This window comes from Oncorhynchus masou, chromosome 19 (genome assembly GCF_036934945.1).
Source record: "Oncorhynchus masou masou isolate Uvic2021 chromosome 19, UVic_Omas_1.1, whole genome shotgun sequence".
NCBI lineage: Eukaryota > Metazoa > Chordata > Actinopteri > Salmoniformes > Salmonidae > Oncorhynchus > Oncorhynchus masou.
The window spans coordinates 1,012,348-1,033,735 of record NC_088230.1 but is presented as its reverse complement, the minus strand read 5'-3'; the positions used below and the strand labels follow the sequence as shown (position 1 = coordinate 1,033,735).

General features: G+C 43.5%; 1 protein-coding gene across 1 annotated transcript in view; it reads right to left on the bottom strand.

Annotated features, from left to right (window-relative positions):
- The window catches only part of LOC135505691 (MAM domain-containing glycosylphosphatidylinositol anchor protein 2-like), a 452,039-nt gene that overhangs the window by 57,414 nt on the left and 373,237 nt on the right, over positions 1-21,388 (bottom strand). Inside the window, exon 12 of the mRNA XM_064924737.1 lies at positions 18,371-18,548. Coding sequence (XP_064780809.1) covers positions 18,371-18,548 — 178 coding nt within the window. The remainder of the gene's footprint in view (positions 1-18,370; positions 18,549-21,388) is intronic.

The following is a 21,388-nucleotide window of genomic DNA, read 5'->3' as shown; positions in this document are numbered from 1 at the left end:
TCTTTGATCATTTCTGATTATTGTTGCTTGGTTTTATTTTTAGGTAACACCAGTGAATTTGAGCAGGAAGTTAATGTATTCTAAAATTGCAATCTGTTTCCATTACGTGGAACAGTGTCCAGTAATTAAAGTAGATTGAAATAAGTATTGAATATTAAGCTGATAAGACAGCATCGACTTTTTGAAGGTTCTACATTTGTTAAACAACAGGTTTATATTTTTACCAAATTAATGCAACAGGTTGCAATGTTTGGATTACCGGAATGGGGTTATGGGTTTGTTAATCTTAGACAGTGTCGATTCCACTTAATGAAACACAGTATTAGGGCTCTCAAGTGGTGCAGTGGTCTAAGACACTGCATTTCAGTGCAAGAGGCGTCACTACAGTCCCTGGTTAAGTTAAGTAAAGGCTAACAGGAACAATCTAAAGCGAAACAGCTATTTCATTTGTTGTTGGACATTGGTCTGGTAACGATACCAGGATAATTTTACATGCTTATGGAAAAGAGAGTCCAATCATATAATACGATATGGGAGTGAATTGTTAGACTCGGTGGAGAGATACATGTTGCATGCTAAATTAAGCACCCATTTAAACATTGGGGTACATTAAACCAAACAACCATGTTTTTTTGTAGTTAAAACCTTTGGGTTGCTGATTATGATATTAGTACTGTGAATGCTAAAGAATTGAACACTTTCTCTTCCAAGTGAATGAGGGTAGTCATTTTCTCTCTCTTTGAAATGTTTCCTGTGGCTATGGTTTTGGGAGAAGGGTTAGTGTAATTCAGCAGTTTTATAGGTATAAAGGTATCTGGATTCGGGGGTAAAGAGGAGTTACCAAATTAAGTAAAAAGTAGTTTGAAATGTTTTGGCAAGGTTTACAGGTAACCTTTGAGATATTTTGTAGCGACGTTGCGTAAGTTGGAAGCAATGTTTTTCTGGATCAAACGCACCAAATAAATGGACATTTTGGATATATATCGACAGAATTAATCGAACAAATTTGTGATGTTTATGGGACATATAGGAGTGCCAACAAAAGAAGCTCGTCAAAGGTAAGGCATGATTTATATTTTATTTTTGCGTTTTGTGTCGCGCCTGCAGAGTTGAAATATGCTACTCTCTCATTGTTTACTGTTGTGCTATCATCAGATAATAGTATCTTATGCTTTCGCCAAAAGCCTTTTGGAAATCTGCCATGTTGGCTGGATTCACAACGAGTGTAGCTTTAATTTGCATGTGTAATTTAATGAAAGTTGGATTTTATAGAAATGTATTTGAATTTGGCACTCTGCATTTTCCCTGGCTATTGGCCATGTTGTACGCAAGCGTCCCGCCTACCCCAGAGAGGCTAACCGACTGAAGATAGGGGACTGGTGTCCCACTTGGGCAAAAAACAGGGAAAATTCTGCGCTGCAAATAATAAAATGATCTAAAAATCAAACTTTCATTAAATCACACTAAGACACTCAATTAAAGCTACACTCTTTGTGAATCCAGCCAACATGTCAGATTTTATTTGTGCTTTTTGTGACTCCTCTTTTTGGCTGGAAAAATGGCTGTTTTTCTTTGAGTTGGTGGTCACCTAACATAATCGTTTGTGGTGCTTTCGCTGTAAAGCATTTTTGAAATCAGACACTGTGGCTGGATTAACGAGAATTTTATCTTTAAAATGGTGTAGAATACTTGTATGGTTGAGGAATTTTAATTATGAGATTTTTGTTGTTTTGAATTTGAAGCCCAGCACTTTCACTGGCTGTTGGCGAGTTGACACGCTACAGTCCCACATATCCCAGAGAGGCTAACCGACTGAAGAAATGGCCCACCACTTCTATCGAGAGACCTGAGTCTGAACCAGCAGTGCAACAGAAGTCCACGTGGAGTGGGCATGGAGATAGATCCGTTCCAAAACGCCTCTCATTTAGCTGGTATACGGATTGGAAAGTGTATAAATGTACATGCTGCCAATGTTCATGTATGTTAAATTGAGGGTTTTATTGTTGAGTGATAGGACCAATGTGAATGATTTTTAAAACTGACTGATTTGAGTAAGTTTTAGTATGTAAAAACTATATGAATGGTGCAATTAATGTATTGTGGATTGATTGTTTATATTGTTGTTATGCTAATGATGGTTAAGAAGTTTTGTAAAATGTTGAGACTATTCTCAGCATGACTTGGTGAATAGAGAGTTGAACTCTGATCCTGAGAGAGAAACTGATCCTAATCTATTTGATTTGTATCAATTACCAAATTGAAATGTTTAATGATAATGCTCAGGAACTATAGCAGGTTTTGTTAATGGACCATAGAGTCCATAGGCGATGCCTTATACATAGTGGGATCATAATGCTCGTCCTGGGTCATGTTCATTATTAAACAAGAGTAAAATTGGAAGAGAAGAGTGATAGTTTTAGAGCACTAAACGGAAGCACTAAACAGAATAAATACATTTTTAAACCTTGTAATTGTACTTTTAAGTTGAGATAATTCTCAAAACAGGGGAAATGTGAAAATTACATATTTACCTGGTTTATTTGTCTCTGGCACTATATAAAACTTATTCGGGATCGGTGTCCCTTCCACGGGACGGTTGAGCTAATGTAGGCTAATGTGATTAGCATGAGGTTGTAAGTAACAAGAACATTTCCCAGGACATAGACATATCTGATATTGGTAGAAAGCTTAGATTCTTATTCATCTAAACGCACTGTCCAAGTTACAGTATCTATTACAGTGAAAGAATACCATGCTGTGGTTTGAGGAGAGTGCACAATTTTGAACATAAAAAGTTATTAAAAAACAAATTATTATATTATATATATTATTATATATATTATATTTGGGCAGAAATACAATGGTTCATTGGATCAGACTAAAACTTTGCCCATACACTGCTGCCATCTAGTTGCCAAAATGGGCTAGAATATTACACTATGGCCTTTTCTCTTGCATTTCAAAGATGATAGTACAAAAAAATACAAAAGAATGGTTGGTTTTTTCTTTGTATTATCTTTTACCAGATCTATTGTGTTATATTCTTCTACATTCCTTTCACATTTCCACAAACTTCAAAGTGTTTCCTTTCAAATGGTACCAAGAATATGCAAATCATTGCTTCAGGGCCTGAGCTACAGGCAGTTAGATTTGAGCATGTCATTTCAGGTGAAAATTGAAAAAAAGTGGAGGATCCTTAACAGGTTTTAACAATTCATATTTAACTAATAGTAAGACATTTCTGTCCTGCCAGTGTCTGTGTTTTCATGGGCAACACTCTAGTTTCCTGCAGCCTATCTGGGCGTATGGTCACTAGAGATGGCTGGAGCTGACAAACGAGTTAAAGACTGCATTAGATAGACAAGATGTGGTGGGCGTAACCGAGATAGAGATAGCCTCATTGTCCTAAATCATCCTTGCATCTGAGAAACTAAGCGAGGGTGGCGTTAAGACAACAACCCACTTGCAGATAATGACAGGATGAATCCAGAATGGCTCTTCGGGCTACATGGAACCAACCATGACTGAGCAGTGTTAGTACTCTGCATTTGTGTACAGGTTAGGTTACTCGATCCAACACTCAAGGGTGGAGGTCGACCAGCCTCATTACTGCAGTAATGCATCGATATTAAATACAGATGATTGTTTGAAGAAATGACTAAGTCTCTCTCGGTACTGAATTTACACGACACTGGTCTGATCACCGACAACGATGAGACAGCCTATTGGAACGAGGTCAGAGACCTGGCCGTGTGATGCCAGGACGAAAACCTCTCCCTCAACGTGATCAAGACAATGGAGATGATTGTGGACTACAGTAAAAGAAGGACTGAGCACGCTCCCATTCTCAGCGACAGGGCTGTAGTGGAGCAGGTTGAGAGCTTCAAGTTCCTTCACCAGCAAACTAACATGGTCCAAGCACACCAAGCCTGTCGTGAAGAGGGCATGACTAAACCTATTACCCCTCAAGAGACTGAAAAGACTTGGCATGGGTCCTCAGATCCTCAAAAAGTTCTATAGCTGCACCACTGAGAGCATCCTGCCTGGTTGCATCACTGCATAGTATGGCAACTGGTCAGCCTCCGACCGCAAGGCACTACAAAGGGTAATGCGTACAGCCCAGTACATCACTGGGGCCAAGCTTCCTGCCATCCAGGACCACTATACCAGGCGGTGTCAGAGGAAGGCCCTAAAAATGGTCAAAGACTCCAGCCACCCTAGTCATAGACTGTTCTCTCTGCTACCTCACGGCAAGCGGTACCAGAGCGCCAAGTCTAGGTCCCAAAGGCTTCTAAACAGCTTCTACCACCAAGCCATAAGAATCTTGAACATCTAATCAAATGGCTACCCAGACTAGTTGCATTCCCCCCCCCCTTTACACTGCTGCTACTCTGTTTATTATCTATGCATAGTAACTTTAATATCTCTACCTACATGTACATATTTCCTCGACTAACCGGTGCGCCCACACATTGACTCTGTACTGGTACCACCTGTATATAGCCTTGTTATTGTTATGTTACTGCTGCTCTTTAATTATTTGTTAATTGTATAATTTTTTTTGTAGGTATTTCTCTTAAAACTGCATTGTTGGTTAAGGGCTTGTAAGTAAGCATTTCACTGTAAGTTCTACACCTATTGATATATGTAATACACATTTAAATACTACATCTGTCACACATATGAGCATGTAAGTATTATACATACACATAAAAGTATGTGGACACCCCATCACATTAATGGATTTATCAATTTCAGCCACACCCATTGCTGACAGTTGTGTAAAATTGAGCAAATATTGGCAGTAGAGTGGCCTTACTGAAGAGCTCAATGACTTTCAACATGGCACAATCATAGGATGACACCTTTCCAACAAGTCAGTTCATCAAATTCCCCTGGGAAATTGTAAGTGCTGTTATTGTGAAGTGGAAACGTTTTGGAGCAACAACGGCCTAGCCGCTAAGTGGTAGGCCACACAAGCTCACAGAACAGGACCATCCAGTGCTGACACACGTAGCACATAAAAATCGTCTGCTCTCAGTTGCAACACTTACTAACGAGTTCCTAATTGCTTTTGGAAGCAACATCAGCACAATAATTGTTCATCGGGAGCTTCATGAAATGGGTTTACATGGCCGAGCAACAGCACACAAGCATAAGATCACCATGTCCAATGTTAAGCATCGGTTGGAGTGGTATGAAGCTCGCTGCCATTGGACCCTGGAGCAGTAGAAACGCGTTCTCCAGAGTGATGAATCACGCTTCACCATCTGGCAGTCCAACAGACACATCTATGTTTGTCGGACGCAAGGAGAACTCTACCTGCCCCAATGCATAGTGCTAAAAGTGAAATGTTTGGTGGAGGAAGAACAATCGGTGTGGAAGAACTTGACAACCCCATCGAACACCTTTGGGATGAATTGGTATTCCAATTATTGTATATTTCAACATATATGTGACATTCAGTATATGTGCTTATATGTGTGGATTGTTTCCATCATATATGTCCATATAAAACATAAGTAATATACATACTGCATATTTCCATATTTTTATTTTAACTTTATTTTACTAGGCAAGTCAGTTAAGAACAAATTCTTATTTTCAATGACGGTCTAGGAACAGTGGGTTAACTGCCAGTTCAGGGGCAGAACAACTCTTTTTTGTACCTTGTCAGCTCGGGGATTTGAACTTGCAACCTTCCAGTCCAACGCTCTAACCACTAGGCTACTCTACTTTTCTGTTTGGAACAGTAGTTTACTATGTAGGGAATAGGTTACCATTTGGGACACAGACTGTGTTTTCCATCCAAATGCAACATAAACACAGTGGTGTGTCACTGCACACTGCCTACCTTGACATACTAGTCTGGACATAGTTTCACTTCATTTACAATTCTGTTGAATAACCTTACATACTCCAGTGAGAAATGTCTATTAGATGTCTGCCAGTGCATCTCATTTCAAATCCACCATGTTCACTGTGATACGATATGAGTTAATTGACCGCCACACACATTAGGGGCTGGCCAGGACACATGCACGCAGGCGCACACACACACACACACAGCTAGGACACGCACATACTAGGATGCGCACACACACACATGCACAAACACACATTCACACAGAGAGACATCATCTTGGCAGGCTGCCCTGTCCGCTGGTCCACAACTGTATTACAAAGCAGATCGTTCAAAGGCAACCCAACCATTCATAAACAGACAATCCACAATCCCGGACACCGCTTTCTCTCCAAGATCCACATCAATCACATTTAAAGGGTCTGGTTTTGGAGAGCAGCCATCTCTTTCTGAGAAAGACTGTGTGATGACGTGTTCATGGCTCAAAACCACCCATCAGAATAATCACTGAATTCTAGAAAATGCTTGAATCTCAAGGACAAAATAACTTTGGGATCACATCCGTGTGTCCTTCATTTGAAGAGTTTTCTCTGTCTTTCTGTTTATGTCCCTTTTTCTAGCTCTCTGTGGATGCATCCACAGGCTATCACTATTCTTCAAACTCCAGCTTGTGTCCTGCATTGAGAGAGGGAAGGAGAGGAGAAATAGAAGAGGAGAGAAGAGAACAAATTGGCGAGAGTGACTTGACTCCCTTCACCCTGAGCCTCTGTGTGGATGAGTTTAACAGTAGTAGTGTAAACTGCAGGGGATGGCTCAACCTTGTCCCTGGACACAGTGACACAGACAGGAGAGAAGTAAGAGAACATAATCACACAACTGGCTTGCCAGTGACCCCCTGACCTGGACTAGAGGGGCGATAGAGAGGTCACACACAGCAGAGTGCTAGATATACTCAAAGTCCGATTTAGTGAAGGTTTGATGCAAAGGGAAACATGATGCAGACATGATATCTCAGCACAAAAGCAACCTACAATAGAGAGCCGTTGCTATACTGCCAATGTGTGTGACAGGAAGGTGGTCACCTACACATTCAATCTGTTTTGGAAGGGCTGTTGGAAAGCCCAAACTGAATTTGGATCAGCAAACAGCTGCTGACTTTGTCACGACAGCAGAATCTAAGAGAGTGTGGGAGAGTGGTGACAGCCATTCTTCATTCCCCAGCCAGCGTGGGACACTAAGCAGTTTTCACCAACAAACACACAGCAAACCTGCTATCCTCTGTTATTTGGCCCTCATAGAAGCGATTGCTCATCCTGCCTTACTGTCAGACCCAAATCTGTGGACTAGGCCATCGTCATCATCATAGACATCGTCACAGAAGACAATGACGAGTTAGGTCTAACTCAATCTAGGTCTACAGGAAATTGGTCTAATGTTGCTCCATAGTCATTATCTTACTTTCCTGCAACTCAAAAACACTATGAAACATATGGACAATTCTATTTCCTATCAACTAGCTAACCTCAGATGGTATAATAAAAGTGTAATAATGACATATCTTTTCATCCGATTCTTGATGTCCCTGCTTTGATTACATGATCTGCCTAGGGAAATCCACTCACTCATTCATTAAACACATTAAACAGTTCCTCTATTTATTAAATGAAGAATCGCAAAGTTTGAGAGTGATAATAATTGCAGCATGGTAATTCCAACCATATTTCATATGCCAGTTTCAAGTTTCAAGTTTTAATATCACATGCACAAGTATATAATGCAATAATCAACAACAATGTAATACTACAAACAAAACATGAGAAATAAGAAGAAATGTGAAGAACACAGTAAGTAAGCATACTATATACAGGGTCAGTTCCAATACCATATTTACAATGTGCTGGAGTGGTGGAGGTAGATACTGTATGTATAGGGGTAAGGCAACATGAAATAAGATAAGCAGAGTAGCAGCAATTTGTGTGGGTGTGAGTGTGTGTAGAGTCAGTATAAATGTATGTGCATATTATGTGTGAGTGATCAGATAGTGAGTGAGTGTGTGTGTGTGAGAGTGTAGGGCCCTGTGAGTGTGTGGAGTCAGTATAAATGTATGTGCATATTATGTGTGAGTGATCAGATAGTGAGTGAGTGTGTGTGTGTGAGAGTGTAGGGCCCTGTGAGTGTGCATAAAGGCAGTGCATAAATACAAAATAAAAGGTCAATAAGGATACAAGGTTAACTCACATAGTACGTGTAGATATTTTGTTAGCTATTTATCAGTCTTATTGCTTGGGGACAGAAGCTGTTCAAGAGCCTGTTTGTAACGGCTTTCTTCCTGGGAAGGAGAGGACCAAAGTGCAGCGTGGTAAGTGTCCATGGTTCTTTAATGACAGAAACTCAACATGAACACACTACAAAACAATAAACGTGGCAAAACCCGAAACAGTCCTATCTGGTGCAGAGAACACAAAGACAGGAAACAACCACCCACAAATCCCAACACAAAACAGGCTACCTAAAAATGGTTCCCAATCAGAGACAATGACTAACACCTGCCTCTGATTGAGAACCATATCAGGCCAAACATAGAAATAGACAAACTAGACACACAACATAGAAACAGAAACACCCACCAAACAAGAAGGACCCTGGGCACAGGCTGGGGAATATCGCTGCCCCAAAGCAGAGCTGGAGGCAGTGAAAGCTGAGCGGCGGCGATATGAGGAGGCATCAAGGCAGCGCGACAATTACGAGAGGAAGCCATTTTTGGGGGCGTACAAGGTGTGGGGCTAAGCCAGGTAGCAGACCTGAGCTCACTCCTCGTGCTTATTATAAGCAGCGCGTTACTGGTCAGGCACCGTGTTATGCGGATAAGCGCACTGTGTCGCCAGTACGTGCCCATAGCCCGGTGCGCTATAGGGCAGCCCCCCGAAAGTGTCATGCGAGTGTGGGCATCCAGCCAGGGCGTATGGTGCCTGCTCAGCGTGTCTGGTCGCCGGTACGCCGTTTCGGTCCAGGGTATCCTGCGCCGGCTCTGCCTGCTGTGTCTCTGGGGCGCTGGGAGGGTGCAGTGCGTCCTATGCCTGCGCTCCGCTCGTGCTGGGCAAATGTGGGAGTGGAGCCTAAGGGAGAGGTGCGTGTAGTAGGCACTAGATCTCCCGTGCTTACCAACAGCCCGGTTCAACCTGTGCCTGCACTCTGGAGAGTCCGGGCTAGAGTAGTTATCCAGCCTGGGGGAGTGGTGCCAAGGCTGCGCACCAGAGCTCCAGTGCTCCCCCACAGCCCGGTCCTTCAGGTGCCTCCTCCTAACACCAAGCCTTCTGGAGGTCCTGTGGCAGCCCCACGCACCAGGCTGTCTCTCTGTCTCCTCCCTACAGGTGTTCCCGTCTGTCCAGAGCGGCTAGAGTCTTCCGTCTGTCCAGAGCGGCTAGAGTCGCCCATCTGTCATGAGCCGCAGAGCCGCCAGTCAGCAAGAGCTACCCCTCAGTCCCGAGCTGCCCCTCAGTCCCGAGCTGCCCCTCAGTCCCGAGCTGCCCCTCAGTCCCGAGCTGCCCCTCAGTCCCGAGCTGCCCTTCAGTCCAGTTATTTAGAAGGGTCGCCGTGTTTAGGAGGCCACAGAGGCGGAGAAAGACTGTGGAGAAGTGGGGTCCACATCCCGCGCCAGAGCCGCCACCGTGGACAGGCGCCCACCCAGATCCTCCCCTATAGGTTAAGGTTTTGCGGCCGGAGTCCGCACCTTTTGAGGGGGTGGGGTGGGGGGTAATGTCACGTTCTGACCTTTATTTCCTTTGTTTTGTCATTAGTTAGTATGGTCAGGGCGTGAATTGGGGTGGGCAGTCTATGTTTGTTTTTCTATGATTTTGGGATTTCTGTGTTTCGGCCTAGTATGGTTCTCAATCAGAGGCAGGTGTCATTAGTTGTCTCTGATTGAGAATCATGCTTAGGTAGCCTGGGTTTCACTGTTTGTTTGTGGGTGTTAGTGTCCGTGTCTGTGTTTTTCAACACACGGTACTGTTTTGGGTTTTGTTCGTTCCAAGTTTATTGTTTTTGTATTCAGTAGTGTTCATGTTGAGTATTTCTTATTAAAAGAAACATGGACACTTACCACACCGCAAATTGGTCCTCCGATCCTTCTCGCCTCTCCTCTTCAGACGGAGAGGAGGAAAACCTTTACACTGTTGGTGCCAGACTGCACCGGTATTGCTTGCCGTGCAGAAGCAGAGAGAATATTCTATGGCTTGGGTGGTTGGAGCGTTTAAACGTTTTCCGGGCCTTCCTACCACACCGGCTGATAGAAATACTGGTTGATGCTTATTTATAAAAACCCTCTTAGGCCTCACTCCCCCCTATCTGAGATACCTACTGCAGTCCTCATCCTCCACGTACAACACCTGTTCTACCAGTCACATTCTGTAAAAGGTCCCCAAAGCACATATATCCCTGGATCGCTTGCCTTTTCAGTTCGCTGTAGCTAGCGACTGGAACGAGCTGCAACATACACTCAAACTGGACAGTTTTATCTCAATTTATTAATTCAAAGACTCAATCACGGACACTCTTACTGACAGTTGTGGCTGCTTTGAGTGATGTATTGTTGTCTCTACCTTCTTGTCCTTTGTGCTGTTGTCTGTGCCCAATAATGTTTGTACACAGTTTAGTGTTGTCTCTCTTGTTGTGATGTGTGTTTTGTCCTGTATGTTTATTTGATTTATTTTTAATCCCAGCCCCCATCCCCATCAGGAGGCCTTTGCCTTTTAGTTGATCATCATTGTAAATAAGAATTTGTTTAAAACCTCTTGGAACTCCCCATCCCGGATCCGGGATCGTGACTAAAGCCTCAGGCTCATTAGCATAACGCAACGTTAACGATTTCTGAAAATCGCAAATAAAATGAAAATAATGCGTCTGCTCTCAAGCTTAGCCTTTTCTTAACAACACTGTCATCTCAGATTTTCAAAATATGCTTTTGAACCATAGAAATTGACTAATTTGTGTAAGAGTATGCAAAGCTAGCATAGCATTTTGAGTAGCATTTAGCACGCAACATTTTCACAAAAACCTGATAACCAAATAAATAAAATCATTTACCTTTGAAGAGCTTCTGATGTTTTCAATGAGGAGACTCTCAGTTACATACCAAATGCGCAGTTTTTCCTGAAAGCGTCTGTGTGTAGGAGAAATCGTTCCGTTTTCTACATTGCGTCTGGCTACCGAAACGAACCGAAAATTCAGTCACCTACAACGTAAAACTTTTTCCGAATGAACTACATAATATCGACCGAAACATGGCAAAGATTGTTTGGAATCAATCCTCAAGGTGTTTTTTCACATATCTCTTCATTGATATGCAGTTCGTGGAAGCTTGCTTTCCTCTCTGTATACCATGGAAAAATACTGGCAGCTGCCTTTTGCGCACCAATTTCGGCGCAGGACACCGGGCGGACACCTAGTAAATGTGGTCTCTTATGGTCAATCTTCCAATGATCTGCCTACAAATACGTCACAATGCTGCAGACACCTTGGGGAAACGACAGAAAGGGCAGGCTCATTCCTCTCGCATTCACAGCCATATAAGGAGACAATGGAAAACAGAGCCTCAAAAATCCTGCTCATTTCCTGGATGCCGTCTCATCTTGGTTTTGCCTGAAGCTCACGTTCTAGGGCACGCACAGAAAATATCTTGGTAGTTCTGGACACGTCAGAGTGTTTTCTTTCGAAAGCTATCAATTATATGCATAGTCGAGCATCTTTTTGTGACAAAATATCTTGTTTAAAACGGGAACGTTTTTCATCCAAAAATGAAATAGCGCCCCCAGAGCATCAACAGGTTAACTGACTTGTTTAGTTAAACCTGGAGGGCATGGAGTTAGTTAAACCTGGAGGGCATGGAGCTCGGCCCCAGTGATGTACTGGACTGTGCGCACCACCCTCTGCAGCGGCATATGATCGAGGGCAGTACTATTGCCATACTAGGCAGCTCAATCAAAATGATCTCAACGGTACAGCTGTAAAACTTTTAGAGGATTCTTTTTTCTTTTGCGCCTTTTTGGACCATTTGAAGTCTTTAGTGATTTGGACACAGAGGAACTTGAAGCTTTCGACCTGCTCCACTGCTGCCCCATTGATGTGGATGGGTCTACAGTGTCTGGGATGGTGGAGTTAATGTGTGCCAGAACCAGCCTCTCAAAGCGCTTCATGATTACAGAAGTGAGTGCTACAGGGCGGTAGTCTTTGTGGCATGAAGCCTTAGAGTTCTTGGGGACAGGAATGATGGTGGTCATCTTAAAACTAGTGGGGATTACGGATTACAGACTGAGACAAGGAGAGGTTGAAAACTACCATGAATATGCCTGCCAGCTGTTCTGCACATGCTCTGAGAACCCGACCTGGAATACCGTTGGGCTCCGTAGCCTTGCAGGTGTTGACCTGATTGAAGACCTTTCTCACGTTGGCCTCGGAGAGCGAGATCACCCAATCCTCTGGGTTGGCCCCCACACCAGGCACGATGTTGTTGTTGTCAAAGAGTGCATAAAATGAACTGAGTTCGCCTGGTAGAGAGGCATCGTTTGGCAGATCACAGTTGGGTCTTCCGTAATGGACTGTAACCCCTAACACATGCAGCGGCCGTGGAGCCTGTGCAATATGATCCCACCTTTTTCTTAGATTGTCCTTTTTCTGATGACTCTGCAGAGGTCATAGAGGGCCTTGTTGTACTTATTCCTGTCCCCGACTGTAGTCTCAGGGTTGTCTACGGTAGCCCTGTGTGCGGTAGTCCTGTCCTTTACTTTAGCGCCAACCTTGGTGTTAATCCAGGGCTTTTGATTGGGGAAGCCAATCCCTAGCATACAGCCTTTCCGCTATCCTGCGGTTGCGTAGTAGTGGAAGGTAGTGTAGTCCTAGGCCCATTCCTAGGCCACAGTAATTAGTACAGTAATTAGCTATTGTCACAGCCACCTGCACACACACACACGTAGGAGCACACTGGGGCTTGGAGCCGCTCAGCGCTGCAGCAGTAGCCTTTCACAGCTCTCATGAGCTGCAGTAAAATGGAATAATTCAAAACTATAGCAGTCAGGCAGCAGATCATTTCAGGTTGTAGAACACAGCATCGCAGGCAGGCAGACGGTGTGTGACAACCTAGCAGCACAGTCAGTGTCAGAGTGCTTCTCAATCACAGATCCTAAAGCTTAACTAGATTTGCTAACAGACATCAGAAAGTATTCACACCCCTTAACTTTCCCCACATTTTGTTGTGATATAGCCTGACTTTAAAATGGACAAAATTAAGATGTTCTGTCACTGATCTACACACAGAACCCCATAATGTCAAAGTGGAATTATGTTTTTAGAAATGTTTATCCCTTTGTTTTGGCAAGCCTATAAGTGCAAGAGTACAAATGTGGTTAACATGATTTTTTTATTGACTACCCCATCTCTCTTCCCCACACATACAATTATCTGTAAAATCCCTCAATCGAGTAGTGAATTTTAAGCACATATTCAACCACAAAGACCAGGGTGGATTTTCAAAGCCTCATAAAGAAGGGCACCAAATAATACACCACATGACCAAAAGTATGTGGACACCTGCTAGTCGAACATCTCATTCCAAAATCAATGGCATTAATATGGAGTTAGTCCCCCCTTTGCTGCTTTAACAACCTCCACTCTTCTGGGAAGGCTTTCCACTAGATGTTGGAACACTGCTGCTATAACAACCTCCACTCTTCTGGGAAGGCTTTCCACTACATGTTGGAACACTGCTGCTATAACAACCTCCACTCTTCTGGGAAGGCTTTCCACTAGATGTTGGAACACTGCTGCTATAACAACCTCCACTCTTCTGGGAAGGCTTTCCACTAGATGTTGGAACATTGCTGCTATAACAGCCTCCACTCTTCTGGGAAGGCTTTCCACTAGATGTTGGAACATTGCTGCTATAACAACCTCCACTCTTCTGGGAAGGCTTTCCACTAGATGTTGGAACACTGCTGCTATAACAACCTCCACTCTTCTGGGAAGGCTTTCCACTAGATGTTGGAACATTGCTGCTATAACAGCCTCCACTCTTCTGGGAAGGCTTTCCACTAGATGTTGGAACATTGCTGCTATAACAACCTCCACTCTTCTGGGAAGGCTTTCCACTAGATGTTGGAACATTGCTGCTATAACAACCTCCACTCTTCTGGGAAGGCTTTCCACTAGATGTTGGAACACTGCTGCTATAACAACCTCCACTCTTCTGGGAAGGCTTTCCACTAGATGTTGGAACACTGCTGCGGGGACTTGCTTCCATTCAGCAACAAGAGCATTAAGTGAGGTCGGGCAGTGATGTTGGGCGATTATGCCTGGCTCACAGTCAGCATTCCAATTCATCCCAAAGCTGTTTGATGGGGTTGAGGTCAGGGCTCTGTGCAGGTTAGTCAAGTTCATCCACACCAATCTCGACAAATCATTTCTGTATGGACCTCGATTTGTGCACGGGGGCATTGTCATGCTGAAACAGGGAAGGGCCTTCCCCAAAGCACAAAATTGTCTAGAATGTCATTGTATGCTGTAGCATTAAGATTTCCTATCACTGGAACTAACGGACCTTGACCCAACCATGAAAAAAATCACCAGACCTTTATTCCTCCTCCACGAAACCTTACACTTGGTACTTTGCATTCAGGCAGGTAGCGTTCTCCTGGCATCCTCCAAACCCAGATTCGTCCGTTGGGCCGCGAGCACACAGCACACGTTTACACTGCTCGAGTCCAATGGCAGAGTGCTTTACACCACTCCAAAAGACGCTTGGCATTGCGCATTGTGATCTTGAGCTTATGTGCGGCTGCTCGGCCATGAAACCAATTTCATGAAGCTCCCGAAGAACAGTTATTGTGCTGACGTTGCTTCCAGAGGCAGTTTGAAACTCGGTAGTGAGTGTTGCAACCGAGGACAGATTATTTTTACGCGCTGCCCGCGTTAGCACTCAGCTGTCCCGTTCTGTGAGCTTACCGTTGTTGTGCTTAGACATTTCCACTTCACTTTCCGCTGCCCCTATAATCGCCAAGCCTGTCTCTTCTCTCTGGGGAGGTTCCAATTTATTCGAAGGCAGCCAGTGTTCGTCCTTTATTTAAAGGTGGAGATCAAGCTGATCCTAACTGTTATAGGCCTATTTCTATTGTGCCCTGTTTATAAAAAGTGATGGAAAAACTTGTCAAAATCAACTCACTGGATTTCTTGATGTCTATACTCTCTGGTATGCAATCTGGTTTCCGCTCAGGTTATGGATGTGTCACTGCAATTTTAAAGGTCCTCAAAATGCCGCCATTCTCCTTGATTCTATACAATGTTGTGCTGCTATTTTTATGGACTTGGCCAAAGCTTTTGATACGGTAGACCATTCCATTCTTGTGGGTCGGCAAAGGAGTATTGGTGTCTGAGAGGTCTTTGGCCTGGTTTGCTAACTACCTCTCTCAAAGAGTGCACTGTATAATGTCAGAACATCTGCTGTCTCAGCCACTGCCTGTCACCAAGGGTGTACCCCAAGGCATGATCCTAGGCCCCACGCTCTTTGCAATTTACATCAACAACAGCTCAGGCAGTTGAATGCTCTCACACCCATTTATATGCAGATGATACAGTCTTATACTCAGCTGGCCCCTCCCCGGATTTTGTGTTAAATGCTCTTCAACAAAGCTTTCTTTACACTTAACCTTGTTCTGAACACCTCCAAAACAAAGGTCATGTGGTAGGAAGAATGCCCCTCTTCCCGCAGGTGTTATTACTATCTCTGAGGGTTTAGAGCTCGAGGTAGTCACTTTATACAAGTACTTGGGACTATGGCGAGATGGTACACTATCCTTCTCTCAGCACATTTCAAAGCTGCAGGCTAAAGTTCAATCTAGACTTGGTTTCCTCTATCTTAATCACTTCTCTTTCACCCCAGCTACCAAACTAACCCTGATTCAGATGACCATCCTACCCATGCTAGGTTACAGAGAGGAAATGTATAGATCAGCAGGTAAGGGTGCTCTCGAGCAGCTAGATGTTCTTTACCATTTGGCCATCAGATTTGCCACCAATGCTCCTTATAGGACACATCACTGCAATCTATACTCTTCTGTAAACTGGTCATCTCTGTATACCCGCCACAAGACCCACTGATTGATGCTTATTTATAAAATCCTCTTAGGCCTCACTCCTCCCTATCTGAGATATCTACTGCAGCCCTCATCCTCCACATACAAAACCCATTCTGCCAGTCACATTCTGTTAAAGGTCCCCAAAGCACACCCCTTGGTCCCTTGGTCGCTCGTCTTTTCACTTCACTGCAGCTAGAACGAGCTGCAACAAACACTCAAACTAGACCGTTTTACCTCAATCTCCCCATTCAAAGACTCATTCATGGACACTCTTACTGACAGTTGTGGCTGATTTGAGTGATGTAATGTTGTCTCTACCTTCTTGTCCTTCTTGTCCTTTGTGATGTGCCCAATAATGTTTGTACCATGTTTTGTGCTGCTGCCATGTTGTGTTGCTACCATGTTGTTTTCTACTCTTTAAGTAGTGTTGTGTTGTCTCTCTTGTCGTGATGTGTGTTTTGTCCTATATTTTTTTCTTTTTAAATAAGAATTAGTTCTTAACTTACTTGCCTAGTTAAATAAAGGTTAAATAAAAATAAAAACAATAACAGCACATTCAGTTGACCGTGGACAGCTCTAGCAGGGCAGAAATTTGACGAACTGACTTGTTGGAAAGGTGGCATCCAATAACGGTGCCCCACGTGGAAAGTCACTGCAGTAAGGCCATTCTACTGCCAATGTTTGTCTATGGAGATTGCATGGCTGTGTGCTCGATTATATACACCTGTCAGCAACAGGTGTGGCTGAAATAGCCAAATTCACTAGTTTGAAAGGGTGTCCACATACTTTTGTATAAATAGTGTAGATATGCACAAATAAAAAAATGCAGATGCTGAATATCGCTTTGAGCATGGTGAAATTATTAATTAGGCTTCAGATGGTGTATCAATACACCCAGTCACTACAAAGATACAGGTGTCCTTCCTAACTCAGCTGCTGGAAAGGAAATAAACTGTTCAGGGATTTCACCATGAGACCAATGGTGATTTTAAAACACTTACAGAGTTTAATAGTTGTGATGAGAAAACTGAGGATTGTTCAACAATATTGTAGCTACTCCACAATACTAACCTCAAGGCATGTGCATAGTAAAAATATTCCATAACATGCAACCTGTTTGCAACAAGGTAAAACTGCAAAACATGTGTCAAAGAAATTCACTTTTAGTCCTGAATACAAAGCGTTATGTTTGGGGCAAATCCAACACATCACTGAGTACCACTCTTCATATTTTCAAGCATGATGATGTCTGTATCATGTTATGGGTATGTTTGTCAACGGCAAGGACTATGGATTGTTTTTGATAAATAGAAACGGAATACAACTAAGTACAGGCAAAATCCTAGAGGAAAACCTGATTCAGTCTCCATTCCAACAGACACTGGGAGAAAAATTCCCCTTTCAGCAGAACAATAACCTAAAACACAATAACCTAAAACACTGTAGTCTACAATAACGTTGAATGATCCTGAGTGATCTACTTACAGTTTTGACTTAAAATGTCTTGAAAATCTAGGGCAAGACTTGAAAATGGCTTTCTAGCAATAATCAACAAGCAACTTGACAGAGCTTGAAGAATTTCAAAATTAAATAAATATTGTACAATCCAGGTGTGCAAAGACTTGAGTGAATACTTTCCAAAGGCAATGTATGTGTTTTCGGCTCTCAGGGTTGGCATGCTAGCCAATCTAGCCCCTGTAGCTTTTTTTTCTGTCAACATTTTATTTTGCGTCAGCTAGCCAAGCTAGCTCCTGTAGCTTTTTAATTTTTTGTCAAAATTTTATTTTGCGTTAACTAGCATAGATAGCCAAGCTAGCATAAATAGCTTCACTCGCTGTCAACAATCTAATTGATTTTGTCAGATCAATATGTATGCACTTTATTATCTATTAGGGCACTGGATGATCTAGTCAATATCATAATCATTGACTATCTTCCCTGACAACTGACCTTTCAGTTTGTTAGCAACCTGCCTCGTCTTCCTGTTGTTAACAACCTCAACCGCTGTGTTTAGAGGTCTAGTTGTCATGACTACATCATCACAGGATCATCACAGGATGACACACATACCTAATGAAGGATGTTACCTTGTAGCTGTAATTCAGTCCCAGAATAGGAGACCACTGACTTCATCCACACTTCACATTGAACAGTTTTCCTCATTTTCATACAATATACACCTGCTTGAGGTTGTTACATTCCCAATCAAATAGATAAAATTCTAGTATCTTTCCCAAAATGTCTAAGAATATTCCTGGAATCAGAAGAAATTAGCAGAATTTCCAGAATTCTCCAACCATGATATCTGTAAATCCTTAGGATTTGGGGGAAATTACAGGAATTTGTAACCCTAAACATACAGAGACCATTCCAATGGTCGACTCACCACTGTAGGTGATGATCCTGATGGTGGAGTCCCCCTCTCCGAAGCGTGTGATGGGGGTGAGGCGCACCTCGTAGGCCGCAGGCTTGATGAGCTCTGTCAGGTTGTGTGTGTTCAGCTCCCCCTTGGTGATAGTTCCATCCACGGGGATCTCCTGCTCCCACCACCTCTGGAGCCCCGTCTGGACGGGAGGACACATGACAACAGAGTTAGAATTACACAAATGAACATACTTAACACACACACACACGCCTCTCTCACCTCACACACACACGCACGCACGCACACACACACACACACACACACACACACACACACACACACACACACACACACACGCACGCACACGCACGCACACACACTGTAAAGAACACTATGAGACTCCCACATTCTGGTGATTCAAACCAGCTTTGCCTTCATACACAGAGAAGAAAAGTTGAAACAGATTGAATTGGAATGAGTCTCGTGTCATGAATGTGGTCTTCAAATCTCTACAGGGAAGGGGGCATGACCAGTTGTGATGCATTCTCAAAACTTCTTGCCTTTTCATTCTCATCCTTACCAACAGCCTCTTATCAAACATGGTCATCTTTGAAGTTTCCCTCTAACCATGGTCCATATGCTTCTCTATGCATCGCATCACACAGACCGTGCCCTTAAAAGAGACTAACCGTAAACAGAATTTTCCCATCACATCTTTAGACGTTGCTCTTTCAGGTGATGATCTAATTTAAGTCATCCTCACACGGCTCCTGCTATTCATGCCTGGTGATACAATTGCAACGTGGCTTTGAACCAGTGTGGAATTCAAAGAAGCAAGTGATGCATTGCACATTCATTGGGAACCATGAAAGGGCTTGAGCATGAGAGAGAATAAGGGAAAGAGGGATGTATTTTCTTCTAGAGGATCAGTTAGGATAGCAGAGACCTGGAAAAGAGAATGGTAACAGCTCCTGCATCACAAATAGTCACCATATGCCATTGTGAGTGTGTGTTGCCAGGATAGAGAGGAAGGGAGAGTGAGACTAGATGGAGAGAGAGAAGCGATGGATGAGTTCCTAAGGATGCGCAGTGTGTGTGTGTGTGTGTGTGTGTGTGTGTGTGTGTGTGTGTGTGTGTGTGTGTGTGTGTGTGTGTGTGTGTGTGTGTGTGTGTGTGTGCGTGCATTTGTGGTTGTGTGTTTGGTAGGCCAGTGCCAATTAAGTAATTAACCAGTGTGTGTCTGCTGTGTAATTACCAACTAAGAGTTAGGTTCACAGGTAAATAGCTCTGGTTTTGTCTGTTATTTATAATTGCAGACAGGCTGTAACAGTTCGCCCTTTCATTTCCACTATACCACAGAGTCCAAAAGGCACCTCTGCTAATTTGGATGAATTGGAAGGGTTTGGAGATGAGTTTGATGAAGTGTGTGTGTGTCTGTGTGTCTGTGTGTGTGTGTGTGTGTGTGTGTGTGTGTGTGTGTGTGTGTGTGTGTGTGTGTGTGTGTGTGTGTGTGTGTGTGTGTGTGTGTGTGTGTGTGTGTGTGTGTGTGTGTGTGTGTGTGTGTGTGCGCGTATACAATATGAGTGCATGCGAGTATCCATGCATGTGCGTGAATGATGAAGTGCTGTTAGGGCCAGATGGAGGCCTTAAATGCCAATCTTGGCTCCAGAACCACTTTGCCTCAAACTCTGACTGAACAAATGGAAGCTGATGACTCCATCTTTCCACCATCAGGGAACAGAATTGTCTTTTAAATAGTTAATTAAATCTATAATTGCTCATTACAGAAGCCTTTTACTATTTTAATGTGATTTGCAACAGTGCGTCTCTGTTTAACTTCTTTAGGTTTGGTACTTCTGTTTTATTCTCCCATTATTGTTTGTTTGACTTGATGCAATTATCATTTTCTGCGTGTAACTCATTACCTTTCACTCCTAGGGTTTCTTCACATGGAGTCAGACAGAGGCAGAGTGCCATATCACATCTAAATTCACTAGATTGCAGCAACAGTTTGTGGGATTTCTATGGTACCTTTAAGAACCAGAGAAGTTGATCAAAGAGACGGGTGCAGAGTGAAACGCAGGACTAATCAAAGTGGCTTTCAACATTAGGAGAGAGAGAACGAGAGAGAAGAGGGAGAGAGAGATAGAGGAGGAGAGAGAGAGTGAGAGAGAGACAGAAAGAGAGGGGGAGACAGAGAGAGATTGATTGGCTGCATGTAATTAGTCTGCTGCTATTGATCTGTGCTGCTCCTCGCCCCACTCACTGATCCAACACTGACTGACAGATCAATTGACTGAGGAGGAGGAGGCGCGAGAGAGAGAGAGAGAGAGAGAGAGAGAGAGAGAGAGAGAGAGAGAGAGATAGAGACAGAGAGATAGAGACAGAGAGAGAGAGACAGAGAGAGAGAGAGAGAGAGAGAGAGAGAGAGTGAGGGTCAGAGAGACAGAGAGAGAGAGAGAGAGAGAGAGACAGACAGAGAGAGAGAGAGAGAGAGACAGAAAGAGAAGAGGAAGAAGGAAGAGGCTGTCATTTCTTCATTGCAACGCATGAGAGAAGGAGGGAAAGAAAGAGAGAAAGAGAGAGTAAAACGGATAAGGCTGTCATTGCAGCGTGAGGATGCTTCAGGAGGGAAGAAGGCTGGAACAAGAGAGAGAAAAAGAAGGCGAGAGACATAGAGAGTAGACATAGAAAGGCTGCCTTGTCTTTTCAGTGGGCTGACATGGAAGTAGAGTGTTCAGAAGTGAAGCCCACAGACAGACAGCAGCCATGACTGCCAAGGTGGGCCGTGATCCTGCTCTGTGCTTCTCCTCGCTCCTATATGCTCGTTCCTTTCAACTAGGGCCTCACACTCTCTTTCCTCGACCCAACCGCCCTGTTCTACCCGTCCGCCTGTCTGTCGGTCTGTCTTTCACACCAGGCCCCAGACAATAACAGAGAGCCATCCATTATAGAGGCATAAAACACACTAGCCCTCAGTATTAATTCAAAGGCAGCGGTGAAGGGGAAATGATAATGATTATGTGGGAATAGAACATA